The sequence below is a fragment of the Oncorhynchus gorbuscha genome, linkage group LG03, assembly GCF_021184085.1.
Source record: "Oncorhynchus gorbuscha isolate QuinsamMale2020 ecotype Even-year linkage group LG03, OgorEven_v1.0, whole genome shotgun sequence".
Taxonomy (NCBI): domain Eukaryota; kingdom Metazoa; phylum Chordata; class Actinopteri; order Salmoniformes; family Salmonidae; genus Oncorhynchus; species Oncorhynchus gorbuscha.
The window spans coordinates 97,802,721-97,815,220 of NC_060175.1; the positions used below are offsets into that span (position 1 = coordinate 97,802,721).

Consider the following 12,500-nt stretch of genomic DNA (forward strand, 5'->3'; position numbering starts at 1 on the left):
TCTCTCTCTCTCTCTCTCTCTCTCTCTCTCTCTCTCTCTCTGTCTCTCTCTCTCTCGCTCTCTCTCGCTCTCTCTCTCTCTCGCTCTCTCTCTCTGTTTCTATGTTCTCACTCCTCCTTTTATCCCTCTCATTCTCCACCTCATCTCATTCTCCACCTCATCTCATTCTCCACCTCCTGCAATTCTCCACCTCATCTCATTCTCTACCTCATCTCATTCTCCACATCTCATTCTCCACATCTCATTCTCCACCTCCTGCCATTCTCCACCTCATCTCATTCTCCACCTCATCTCATTCTCCACATCTCATTCTCCACCTCCTGCCATTCTCCACCTCATCTCATTCTCCACCTCCTGTCATTCTCCACCTCCTGCCATTCTCCACCTCATCTCATTCTCCACCTCATCTCATTCTCCACCTCATCTCATTCTCCACCTCCTGTCATTCTCCACCTCATCTCAATCTCTACTTCATCTCATTCTCCACGTCAAATCAAATGCATTTATATAGCCCTTCGTACATCAGCTGATATCTCAAAGTGCTGTACAGAAACCCAGCCTAAAACCCCAAACAGCGTGCAATGCTGGTGTAGAAGCACCTCATCTCATTCTCCACCTCATCTCATTCTCCACCTCCTGCCATTCTCCACCTCCTGCCATTCTCCACCTCATCTCATTCTCCACCTCATCTCATTCTCCACCTCATCTCATTCTCCACCTCATCTCATTCTCCACCTCCTGCCATTCTCCACCTCCTGCCATTCTCCACCTCATCTCATTCTCCACCTCATCTCATTCTCCACCTCATCTCATTCTCCACCTCATCTCATTCTCCACCTCATCTCATTCTCTACCTCCTGTCATTCTCCACCTCATCTCATTCTCCACCTCATCTCATTCTCCACCTCATCTCATTCTCCACCTCATCTCATTCTCCACCTCATCTCATTCTCCACCTCATCTCATTCTCTACCTCCTGTCATTCTCCACCTCATCTCATTCTCCACCTCATCTCATTCTCCAACTGCACTACCTCCAGGTCTTTCTGTGGTGCATTACATACTTCAGAGTTTCTCTCTTGACCCCATTCTTCAAATCAGTCGCGACCACTAGTTTGGTGAACGCTGGGTTAATTAATATAAGGGAGACTGAAAATGTACGTTTTCAGGGTTGTTTTAGAGCTCAAAGCAGTAACAGAACATAAATCTATAGACCACAGCATAAATCCCAGCAATCTCCCTGATTAGGAGTATCAGTGTGGACCGTGTGATGGAGAGAGTCATGGAGCGTCATTATGACTTTGACCTGACCTACATCACTGAGAGGATCATCTCCGTGTTCTTCCCCCCTCTGCTGGACGAGCAGCGCTACCGTCTCAACCTCAAGGAGGTGACTGCCATGCTCAGGTCCAAGCACCAGGACAAGTTCCTCGTGAGTACAGTACTTCCTGCCGCTGATGTAGACATGGGCTAGCTTCCAATATCCACACTACCAGCCTAGCACTTAATATGAAGGAATGCATTCTAAGTGGTATGCTGGTATGGATATTGGAAAGTAGTCATACACTCAGTGGGGCTTTCATATGGGGGGGGGGGGGGGTCCGGCAGGGGGCTAGGACCTCCTTTTCAAAAGTTTGAGAATCTTTCAAACAATTGAAACAACCTTTTTCTGCAATCTAAAGCCATAATCATAGTGTTTAATTGTATGCCAAAGAAACATCAAGCTCAGCATCTCTCTTGAGCTGTCTGTATCCTCTTGGTTATTTTTTAAAAGAAACTAAATATGCTTCTCTGCATCCCTGCTAAAATCTGGATAAAAGGTTGAAAGGAATGTTAGTCTTATTCAGTACATTTAGTAATTGCTTGCTTTTCTAAAGTCTACCAACCTTGCCAGCAGACATGCCAGCTATGATAGTTAGACAAGCTAGCTACTCTAACTTGATTGATAGCCTGAAATGGATTCTTGGTAGCTAATTGGGAGATGAGGTTGGGAGATTCGTATCCTAGCTGGGTTAGCTAGCAGGGTTAGCTATCCTAGCTGGGTGGCTAGTAGTATTACAGAGAAACAACAACAACAAAATAAACCAAAAAATATGATTATTTTATTTATTATTTTGAATTAAAAGACAAATCTGAGGGGGCACGTGCCCCTGTGCCCCCTATGGGCATGACGCCTCTGCTTGCTGGGCTGGTTGAACACACATCATTCTTTTGAATATCCATTTTCCTTTCAGCTCTTCAACCTCTCTGAACGACACCATGACATCACCCGCATGAATCCAAAGGTATCATTGATTATTTTCTGTATCAATACTGTATCCGTTTCTAAGGCTAAGTATAGTAATGTACTTTTCCTCACTATTTTCCCATGTGGTCCAGGTCCTTGACTTCGGCTGGCCTGACTTCCATGCCCCTCCCCTGGACAAGATCTGTGCCATGTGTAAGGCCATGGAGACGTGGCTGACCTCCGACCCCCAGCATGTGGTGGTCCTGCACTGCAAGGTCAGGGTTCAGGCCTGTTTCTGACTAGGTTTTAGAGGGTAGTTTTGTTGTTTTAGGGGCTTTTAGGGTCTGCTGGCTTCACATAGATGACTCACGTATTTCACTCACAGAGGCTCTTTGATCAGTGCAATAAGTCATCTTTGTATCTTTTCACTGTGAAATGTTGAAATTGCTATGAGATCTTGTAGGGGTAGTGACATTCGTGTCTTTAAAACAATAATAATCCGTTTAAACCCGGGGCTAAAAACCGATGGGACTTCATGTTCTTTTGGCACTGATCTTTCTCCTTCAGGGCAACAAGGGCAAAACAGGAGTGATTATTGCAGCCTACATGCACTACAGCAAGATCTCTGCAGGGTGAGTGTCCTGTCCCGCATCCAAAGCCACAGTTTCCACACTGAGCATGGTTTAGGACTGTAGTAGTGGAAACTGGCTGGTTCTTTGGCTCAAGCCAGCTGCATTCATGTACTTCTGGCTCTTAGAGAGCCTGGTCTTGTCCATTATGTGAAAGTTGTGTAAATGTTGTATAATTCTCTACATAAAGTGTGTATTCTTGTTGTGTGTCGCTTTCATTCTGTGTTTTTGTGTGTTTGAGCAGGGCAGACCAGGCCCTCAGCACCCTGGCCATGAGGAAGTTCTGCGAGGATAAGGTATCTTCCTCCCTCCAACCGTCCCAAAACAGGTAAGCACCATCTTGTTGTCCATGTTGTCTATATCACTAACCAACAAGTGCTGTAAATGTCTGTATGTCTCTCTCGCTCTTCCCTCTTCCTTCCTATCCCTTTCTCTCAGGTAAACACTGAGTGTACTAAACATTAAGAACAACGTGCTCTTTCCATGACATAGACGGACCAGGTGAATCCAGCTGAAAGCTGTGATCCCTTATTGATGTGACTTGTTAAATCCACTTCAATCAGTATAAATGAAGGGGAGGAGACAGGTTAAGATGCAGACTGTGTATTTGTGCCATTCAGAGGGTGAATGGGCAAGACAAAACATTGAAGTGCCTTTGAACGGGGTATGGAGGTAGGTGCCAGGCATAGCGGTTTATGTCATCAACTGCAACGTTGCTGGGTTTTTCATGCTCAACAGTTTCCTGTGGGTATCAAGAATGGTCCACCACCCAAAGGACATCCAGCCAACTTGACACAACTGTTGCAGCATTGGAAGTCAACATGAGCCAACATCCCTGTGGAATGCTTTTGACACCTTGTAGAGTCCATGCCTAACCGAATTGAGGCTGTTCTGAGGGCAAAAGGGGAGGTGTTCCTGTTTGGTATACTCAGTGTATATGTTACTTCATTCATCCTTTTCACCTACATTCAGTGTTTTTTAAAATTTGATTTGATGTTGTCTTTTGTGATGTATGCTTACAAATCACACAGCCCTCCCTCCCTCCCTCCCTCCCTCCCTCCCTCCATCCCTCTCTCTCTCTCTCTCTCTCTCTCTCTCTCTCTCTCTCTCTCTCTCTCTCTCTCTCTCTCTCTCTCTCTCTCTCTCTCTCTCTCTCTCTCTCTCTCTCTCTCTCTCTCTCTCTCTCTCTCTCTCTCTCTCTCTCTCTCTCTCTCTCTCTCTCTCAGGTATATCTACTACTTTGGGGGGCTCCTCTCTGGGGCGATCAAGATGAACAGCAGTCTGCTACTCCTCCACCAGGTCCTCATCCCTACGCTTCCTAACTTCCAGGGCAAAGGAGGTGAGGCCGTGCAAGGGGCACCATACACTTGTTTCCCCTGACTGACAGTTGGCTCCTCCCATCCTCACATTAGACCACTACACTCGGGTGCTGAGTCTGTCTCAGTCTGTCTTTACAGTAGAGACCGTGGTGTGTGTGTGTGTGTGTGCGTGCTAGTGCGTGAATGTGCCAGGTGTGTGTGTGTGTCTGTGAAGGCCTGTCTGTACAGAAGGCTCTGAGATATGGCCCTGTGAATGATAGCAGTGTTTTCAGATGGTCAAATTCACCCTCCACCTACACACTGGGCTGTTTATCTTGAATTGTTTGACGGATAGAGACAGAGACAGTCAGCACATTCCACTATGTAACAATGAACACCGCCTCTCTTTATCGTTGCCCAGGTTACTTCCCCTTCCTGAAGATCTACCAGTCCATGCAGCTGGTCTATACATCAGGGATATAGTGAGTCTGCATCACTTCATGTCCTACAGTATTATCAACCAACACCACTGACAGAAAAGACAGATCTGTAACTCGGACAGGATGTGTCTTTAGGCCTACTTGTCCTTGTGTGTGTCTATTTGTATTCATATGTTGTGTGTTGTCTGTCCACAGTGACTTGAAGGGTTCTGTGGGCAGAAGACTGTGTGTGACCATTGAACCTGCACTGCTGCTGAAGGGAGACATCATGGTGAGTGAGACCATCTGTCTGGCCATTAGACTAGTCACCGCCTTGCCACTGGCAGTCCATTAGGTACGATTCTTCTCTCCTTCTGCTCCTTCTCTGTATCTCCCTGCAGGTGAAGTGTTACCACAGACCAGCACAGGGTGCAGTGAGGGACACAGTGTTCAGACTGCAGTTCCACACCTGCACCATCCACGGGGCCCAGCTATGGTTCGGCAAGGGGGAGTTGGATGAGGCCTGTACTGGTAGGAACTAGTGGGGTTCTGGTGGGGGGTCTCTCTGTTCAGGGGCTGGTGTATCTGTTTTGTTAGGTCAGTGTGGAACAATAAAGCTTGTCTATTTTTTATTTATTTATTTTATTTATCCGTTATTTTACCAGGTAAGTTGACTGACTGACATTCTCATTTACAGCAACGACCTGGGGAATAGTTACAGGGGGTGAATGAGCCAATTGTAAACTGGGGATTATTAGGTGACCATGATGGTTTGCGGGCCAGATTGGGAATTTAGCCAGGACACCGGGGTTAACACCCCTACTCTTACGATAAGTGCCATGGGATCTTTAATGACATCAGAGAGTCAGGACACCCGTTTTAACGTCCCATCCGAAAGACGGCACCCTACACAAGGCAGTGTCCCCAATCACTGCCCTGGGGAATTGGGATATTTTTTAGACCAGAGGAAAGAGTGCCTCCTGCTGGCCCTCCAACACCACTTCCAGCAGCATCTGGTCTCCCATCTAGGAACTGACCAGGACCAACCCTGCTTAGCTTCAGAAGCAAGCCAGCATTCAACATATTCAACATGGTGGTTATGGGAAGTGCTCAGTAGAAATGCCTGTATGCAGCAGATGTGTCAAAATGAATCAATCCCTCAACAACACAGTATGTGTGGTGGTCCATTGCTTCATTGTATATTGAACAAGATCGTTTCCTAATTCCGCTAATGTGATTACGTTCTGTGAAATGTTAAATTACTCCCAGCTGAAAAGTTGTGCTCTGTATTGAAAAAGCGCCAGGGGATTATGTGGCAGCAATGATCCCAATCGGATAAGTACTGACAGAATTGAAAGGAAAACAGTCAAATGTATTTTCTCAGATGAACGATTTCCCTCGGATGCCACGGTGGAGTTTGTCTTCTCCTCGGGACCAGAGAAAATGAAAGGTTGGTTTGAACTATGCATTTACAGTGCAACAGTGCCAGGGAACACAATAACACGTTTGTATTGATGTGTTTGATCACGTGTCTAATGAACTCTCTCCCCAGGGCGTGAGTACCAGAGAAATGACCCTGCTGTCACAGTGGACTACAACACAGCTGATCCAGTGGTGCGCTGGGACTCCTATGAGAACTTCAACCAGCGCTATCAAGACAGCCTCGATGGTACAGTACAGAGCAGTACAGAGAACCAGGGAGACACTCTCAATGATACATTCAGCCCGCAGTTAATACTGTGCTGATGATACTGTACTCTGAAGCTATGTTAAATCTCTGCTCTCTCTCCCCCTCTCAGACATAGCCCACACCAGGGGTCCAGTGGACGGAAGTCTGTACGCCCAGATAAAGAAGCGTCTCTCAGCCCCAGGCTCTGGCTCCCTGACCTCTACCAATGGCAGTCCAGCAGGCACCAGCGAGGAGAGGCCCATTCAGAGCCAGCTGCTCTCTCCCAGCTCTGACTCTCTCACTCACTCCGGCCACTCGTCTGCCCTCCCAGAGCATCCAGAGGAGTCCAGAGGGCTCCCGCCACCCACCCGGCAGGAGAGAGAGGACCTGGACCGACTGCTGGGGGGCATCGAGGGGGAGAGGGACGGCCTGGACAGAGAGAGGGAGACTGCCATCCTGGACGATGGGGACTTGTCGTCTGAGCATACAGGCACCCTGAGGCTCGACCGCTCCAGTTCTTGCCAGGTGGACTACCACTCCCAGCGCTGTGCCGAGCCCGGCTGTGACCGACTCCACCTCATGTCCAGTGGCTACTGCCGGGACAGAGCTCCGGCAACCAACGGCCACCCTGGGTCACCGCCCTTGACTAACCCTGCCACCGTCCCCTCACACATGGACCTGTGTCAGCACTACAGCCCACACCCTCAACCCCATCAGGCCCTGCCTCCCCCTGACCTGGTATGGAACCGCCAACAGGGCCCTCCACACTACCTGCACCGTGAGGGACCCTCTCGTCACCCCTCTCTGTGCCCCTATCCATCCCAGGACCTGACCTCTCACCCCCACATCCTTCATCCCGGGCGCCTGCTCTGTAGAAGTGATGACTATGGTCCGTACCACCACCCTCCCTCACACACACACCATCACCCTCACCACCCCAAGTCCTCCGGGTCCTACCAAGATATGCTGCTGCTGGATGGCATGCCGCCCCCTGGCTGCCCCTGCCGGGACTGCCTCATCAGGAGGGAGGATTCAGCCTTCCACGGCCTGCGGCTGGAGCGAGGAGAGAGCTTCCACTGGGACAGAGAGGCAGAACTGCAGCATCGGGAAGCAGGGCTAAGGAGAGTAAGGGAGTCTGAGCTGCCTAGAGGGGCAGAGATGCACTGGGAGAGGGAGGCAGGGGGACTGAGAAGAGGCAGGGAGATGTCACTGCACTGGGAGAGAGACAGGGAGGCAGCGCTCCAATGGGAGAGGGAGGCAGGGGGACTGAGAAGAGGCAGGGAGATGTCACTGCACTGGGAGAGAGACAGGGAGGCAGAGCTCCAATGGGAGACGGAGAGAAAGTCCGACCATTGGCACCGGAGGGCCTACAGGCTTCAGGACCATGAGCTACCTGCCTTCTCCTTTGACCCTCTGCCGTCCGGCCACCCTGCGTACCCAGAGGCGTCTCGCTCCCACGGCCACGCCCACCTGGACCTGAAGTACAGCAGCAGCAGCAGCAGTGGCTACCAGACCCCGCACCAGGTCTGCCTCTGCTCCCACTACCAGCCCTCCCCCTCTGAGAGCAGGGGTTATGCCTCAGGTTACCAGTCTGAGTCCACCTCCCCTCTGCCCCCTCCCTCCACCCTGTCAGGCCCCTGCAGCCACACCAGAGGGCCAGCAGACCACCACCCCGAAGCCCACACTCAGCAGTACCCATCTGAGAGCCAGACAGGTGAGACAACCCCCACTGGGGGCTTGTATAAGACGATTTCATGAAATACATTTCAACCAATGTAGGAAATCATTATTCAACTGACAGTTCTGTCACATAAAGTCATTGTCTCTGTTCTCTGTCTTCCATAAGATGGAAGGGGGATGAGTGAGAACGTGAGTTGGCGGGACCACATCTCCCAGGGTTCCTTCAAGAGGATGCATCCTTCAAGAGATGTCCCGTGTTCCACGCCCTCTGACCTCTCTAGGCCGCCCACCCCTGTTCTCACCAGCAGCCCTCTGTGCACACAAGAAAGGTGCCTATTCTGTTGTCTTCTTTTTAACATCTGCAAAAGGCACATATCAGAAATGAAACATTCCAACATTACATGTAAGAATATATTGCATACCTCTTTAATATGACTTTCTGTTTGTTTCAGCCTCAGTCTAGGTGTGCACTCACTAGTTGGATCGACTGACATAGTCAACAGTGACTGTGAGTCTGTCCAGTCTCAGGATAGGCCCAGCAGTGCTGCTGCTCAGGGGTCGCAGGTCAACCAGCAACACATCCCTGACCCTTTACAGTCTACATCCGTGACACCCACACCTTCCCCCACCCAACCCAACAGCCACTGGACCACACTGACAGCAACACAACCACCCTCACCCTACCAGCCCCAGAACCACAGCGCTACATCTTCACCCTACCAGCCCCAGAACCACAGTGCTACATCTTCACCCCACCAGTCCCAGAACCACAGTGCTACATCTTCACCCTACCAGCCCCAGAACCACAGTGCTACATCTTCACCCCACCAGTCCCAGAACCACAGTGCTACATCTTCACCCCACCAGCCCCAGAACCACAGTGCTACATCTTCACCCCACCAGTCCCAGAACCACAGTGCTACATCTTCACCCTACCAGCCCCAGAACCACAGCGCTACATCTTCACCCCACCAGCCCCAGAACCACAGTGCTACATCTTCACCCCACCAGCCCCAGAACCACAGCGCTACATCTTCACCCTACCAGCCCCAGAACCACAGTGCTACATCTTCACCCCACCAGTCCCAGAACCACAGTGCTACACCTTCACCCCAACAGCCCCAGAACCACAGCGCTACATCTTCTCCCCACCAGCCCCAGAACCACAGAGCTACATCTTCACCCCACCAGCCCCAGAACCACAATGCTATATCTTCACCCCACCAGCCCCAGAACCACAGTGCTACATCTTCACCCCACCAGCCCCAGAACCACATTGCTACATCTTCACCCCACCAGCCCCAGAACCACAGTGCTACATCTTCACCCCACCAGCCCCAGAACCACAGTGCTACATCTTCACCCCACCAGCCCCAGAACCACAGTGCTACACCTTCACCCCACCAGCCCCAAAACCACAGTACTACACCTTCACCCCACCAGCCCCAGAACCACAGTGCTACATCTTCACCCCACCAGCCCCAGAACCACAGTGCTACATCTTCACCCCACCAGCCCCAGAACTACATTGCTACATCTTCACCCTCAACTACAACCAGCCAGCCCAGCAACCACTGCCACCCTGCTACACCCACTCAGACACCCACTGAGAAAGCTAGCCTAACTGGTCCAAAGACCACCCATCCTACAGAGACTGCTGTACTGCCTCCTGTTGCCCAGCCCCAGTTCCAGTCCCCCAACCCTGTACCTGGAGCATGTCCACTCAGGAAACTGACCACAGAGGTCCCTAAATCCAGCTCCACCCTCACCTCGGCCCCTTCCTCCCCCCAGCCTCCCATCAGCAGTTTGGAGGGGTTCCCCTCCTCAGAGCCTCCTGTGCCCGGCTTCGCCACCCTGGGCCGGAGGTTGATGCTGGTCACTGAGCCCCCAGGACCCCTGCAGCACTACCCTGGCATGGAGGGCAGCACCAGTGGACACTCTCCAGCCCCTGAGGTACACACCACCCCCACATTCCCCATCTCTGCATCAGTCCCACATGTGCCATACTTGAGCTACACTGCTGTCACCATCCCCCAGTGCCCACACCCAGAGAAACGGGGTCAGTCTGCCCAGCCAGGGTCGCCTAATTGCGGGGTGAGGACCCTGAGGCCAACCCCCTCACAGCACCATGTCACCTTCTCTCCAACGGTGGGGGAGATGGCACCCCCTGCAGGCCAAGAGGAGGGAGTGCTATCTCTGGAGAGTGAGATGGCAGGCAGAGTCAGTGTTACGTTTGTCCAGGACAACTCACGCTTCTGGTACAAGCCTGGCATCTCCAGGGACCAAGGTAACTTCAGTTACAGTTTTACTTTTCATAAAGGAAGCAGACTTTTATGCAATATGCATGAACATTTTTCATGTCTATTTTCTCTATTCCTGAAGCCATTGCTGCGCTGAAGGAGAGAGAACCAGGGGCCTTTCTTATCCGGGACAGTAACTCCTTCCAGGGAGCCTATGGCCTGGCGCTGAAAGTGGCCACCCCGCCCGCTAACCTCAACAACCCCTGCAGCAGAGGTATAACTCAACGAATGCCCCTTGCCTACATCTCAACCACCTAGATTTATTTGACACAAAGCACTTCAATTTCTGCTAGCTAGTAATGTTCTCCCTGTAACACACACACACAGTGGTCGATCCATTAGAGCAGCTGGTGCGACACTTCCTGATTGAGACGGGCCCCCGTGGAGTGAAGATCAAAGGGTGTCAGAATGAGCCCCACTTTGGTGAGCTGTTCATAATGAATAGGATGCTCTCCGTTTTGGGCTACATTGTTCGTTTTCAGTCATTTCAAGTGATATGTTCTATAGTTGTTCTGCCCAATGGAGAATTTACTCTAATGTGTGTGTGTGTGTGTGTGTGTGTGTGTGTGTGTGTGTGTGTGTGTGTGTGTGTGTGTGTGTGTGTGTGTGTGTGTGTGTGTGTGTGTGTGTGTGTGTGTGTGTGTGTGTGTGTGTGTGTGTGTGTGTGTGTGTGTGTGTGTGTGTGTGTGTGTGTGTGTACGTGCGTGTTCCACAGGGAGTTTGTCTGCATTAGTATACCAGCACTCCATCACTCCCATCTCTCTTCCCTGTTCCCTACGGATCCCAGAGAAAGGTCAGCAGCAACATCCCAACAACCCATTATGGGCTGTAATGAGTTGGCCTACTAACACTCAACATCCCAACAACCCATTATGGGCTGTAATGAGTTGGCCTACTGACACTCAACATCCCAACAACCCATTATGGGCTGTAATGAGTTGGCCTACTAACACTCAACATCCCAACAACCCATTATGGGCTGTAATGAGTTGGCCTACTGACACTCAACATCCCAACAACCCATTATGGGCTGTAATGAGTTGGCCTACTGACACTCAACATCCCAACAACCCATTATGGGCTGTAATGAGTTGGCCTACTGACACTCAACATCCCAACAACCCATGATAGACTGTAATGAGTTGGCCTACTGACACTCAACATCCCAACAACCCATTATGGGCTGTAATGAGTTGGCCTACTGACACTCAACATCCCAACAACCCATGATAGACTGTAATGAGTTGGCCTACTGACACTCAACATCCCAACAACCCATTATGGACTGTAATGAGTTGGCCTACTGACACTCAACATCCCAACAACCCATTATGGGCTGTAATGAGTTGGCCTACTGACACTCAACATCCCAACAACCCATGATAGACTGTAATGAGTTGGCCTACTAACACTCAACATCCCAACAACCCATTATGGGCTGTAATGAGTTGGCCTACTGACACTCAACATCCCAACAACCCATTATGGGCTGTAATGAGTTGGCCTACTAACACTCAACATCCCAACAACCCATTATGGGCTGTAATGAGTTGGCCTACTGACACTCAACATCCCAACAACCCATTATGGGCTGTAATGAGTTGGCCTACTGACACTCAACATCCCAACAACCCATTATGGGCTGTAATGAGTTGGCCTACTGACACTCAACATCCCAACAACCCATGATAGACTGTAATGAGTTGGCCTACTGACACTCAACATCCCAACAACCCATTATGGGCTGTAATGAGTTGGCCTACTGACACTCAACATCCCAACAACCCATGATAGACTGTAATGAGTTGGCCTACTGACACTCAACATCCCAACAACCCATTATGGACTGTAATGAGTTGGCCTACTGACACTCAACATCCCAACAACCCATTATGGGCTGTAATGAGTTGGCCTACTGACACTCAACATCCCAACAACCCATGATAGACTGTAATGAGTTGGCCTACTAACACTCAACATCCCAACAACCCATTATGGGCTGTAATGAGTTGGCCTACTGACACTCAACATCCCAACAACCCATGATAGACTGTAATGAGTTGGCCTACTGACACTCAACATCCCAACAACCCATGATAGACTGTAATGAGTTGGCCTACTGACACTCAACATCCCAACAACCCATGATAGACTGTAATGAGTTGGCCTACTGACACTCAACATCCCAACAACCATGATAGACTGTAATGAGTTGGCCTACTGACACTCAACATCCCAACAACCCATTATGGGCTGTAATGAGTTGGCCTACTGACACT

General features: G+C 50.3%; 1 protein-coding gene across 4 annotated transcripts in view; it reads left to right on the top strand.

Annotated features, from left to right (window-relative positions):
- Positions 1 to 12,500, top strand: part of LOC124032341 (tensin-2-like) — a 68,928-nt gene that overhangs the window by 49,998 nt on the left and 6,430 nt on the right. For 3 of the 4 annotated variants that reach the window (XM_046344662.1, XM_046344663.1, XM_046344667.1), the window contains exons 7-23: positions 1,248 to 1,431; positions 2,234 to 2,284; positions 2,379 to 2,501; positions 2,794 to 2,858; positions 3,100 to 3,183; positions 4,082 to 4,194; positions 4,575 to 4,635; positions 4,789 to 4,864; positions 4,974 to 5,103; positions 5,957 to 6,022; positions 6,125 to 6,241; positions 6,372 to 7,955; positions 8,088 to 8,250; positions 8,374 to 10,208; positions 10,304 to 10,435; positions 10,549 to 10,644; positions 10,937 to 11,014. In XM_046344662.1, the coding sequence (XP_046200618.1) occupies positions 1,248 to 1,431; positions 2,234 to 2,284; positions 2,379 to 2,501; positions 2,794 to 2,858; positions 3,100 to 3,183; positions 4,082 to 4,194; positions 4,575 to 4,635; positions 4,789 to 4,864; positions 4,974 to 5,103; positions 5,957 to 6,022; positions 6,125 to 6,241; positions 6,372 to 7,955; positions 8,088 to 8,250; positions 8,374 to 10,208; positions 10,304 to 10,435; positions 10,549 to 10,644; positions 10,937 to 11,014 (4,958 nt within the window). The remainder of the gene's footprint in view (positions 1 to 1,247; positions 1,432 to 2,233; positions 2,285 to 2,378; positions 2,502 to 2,793; positions 2,859 to 3,099; positions 3,184 to 4,081; positions 4,195 to 4,574; positions 4,636 to 4,788; positions 4,865 to 4,973; positions 5,104 to 5,956; positions 6,023 to 6,124; positions 6,242 to 6,371; positions 7,956 to 8,087; positions 8,251 to 8,373; positions 10,209 to 10,303; positions 10,436 to 10,548; positions 10,645 to 10,936; positions 11,015 to 12,500) is intronic. The other variant, XM_046344666.1, reaches the window with a different exon arrangement.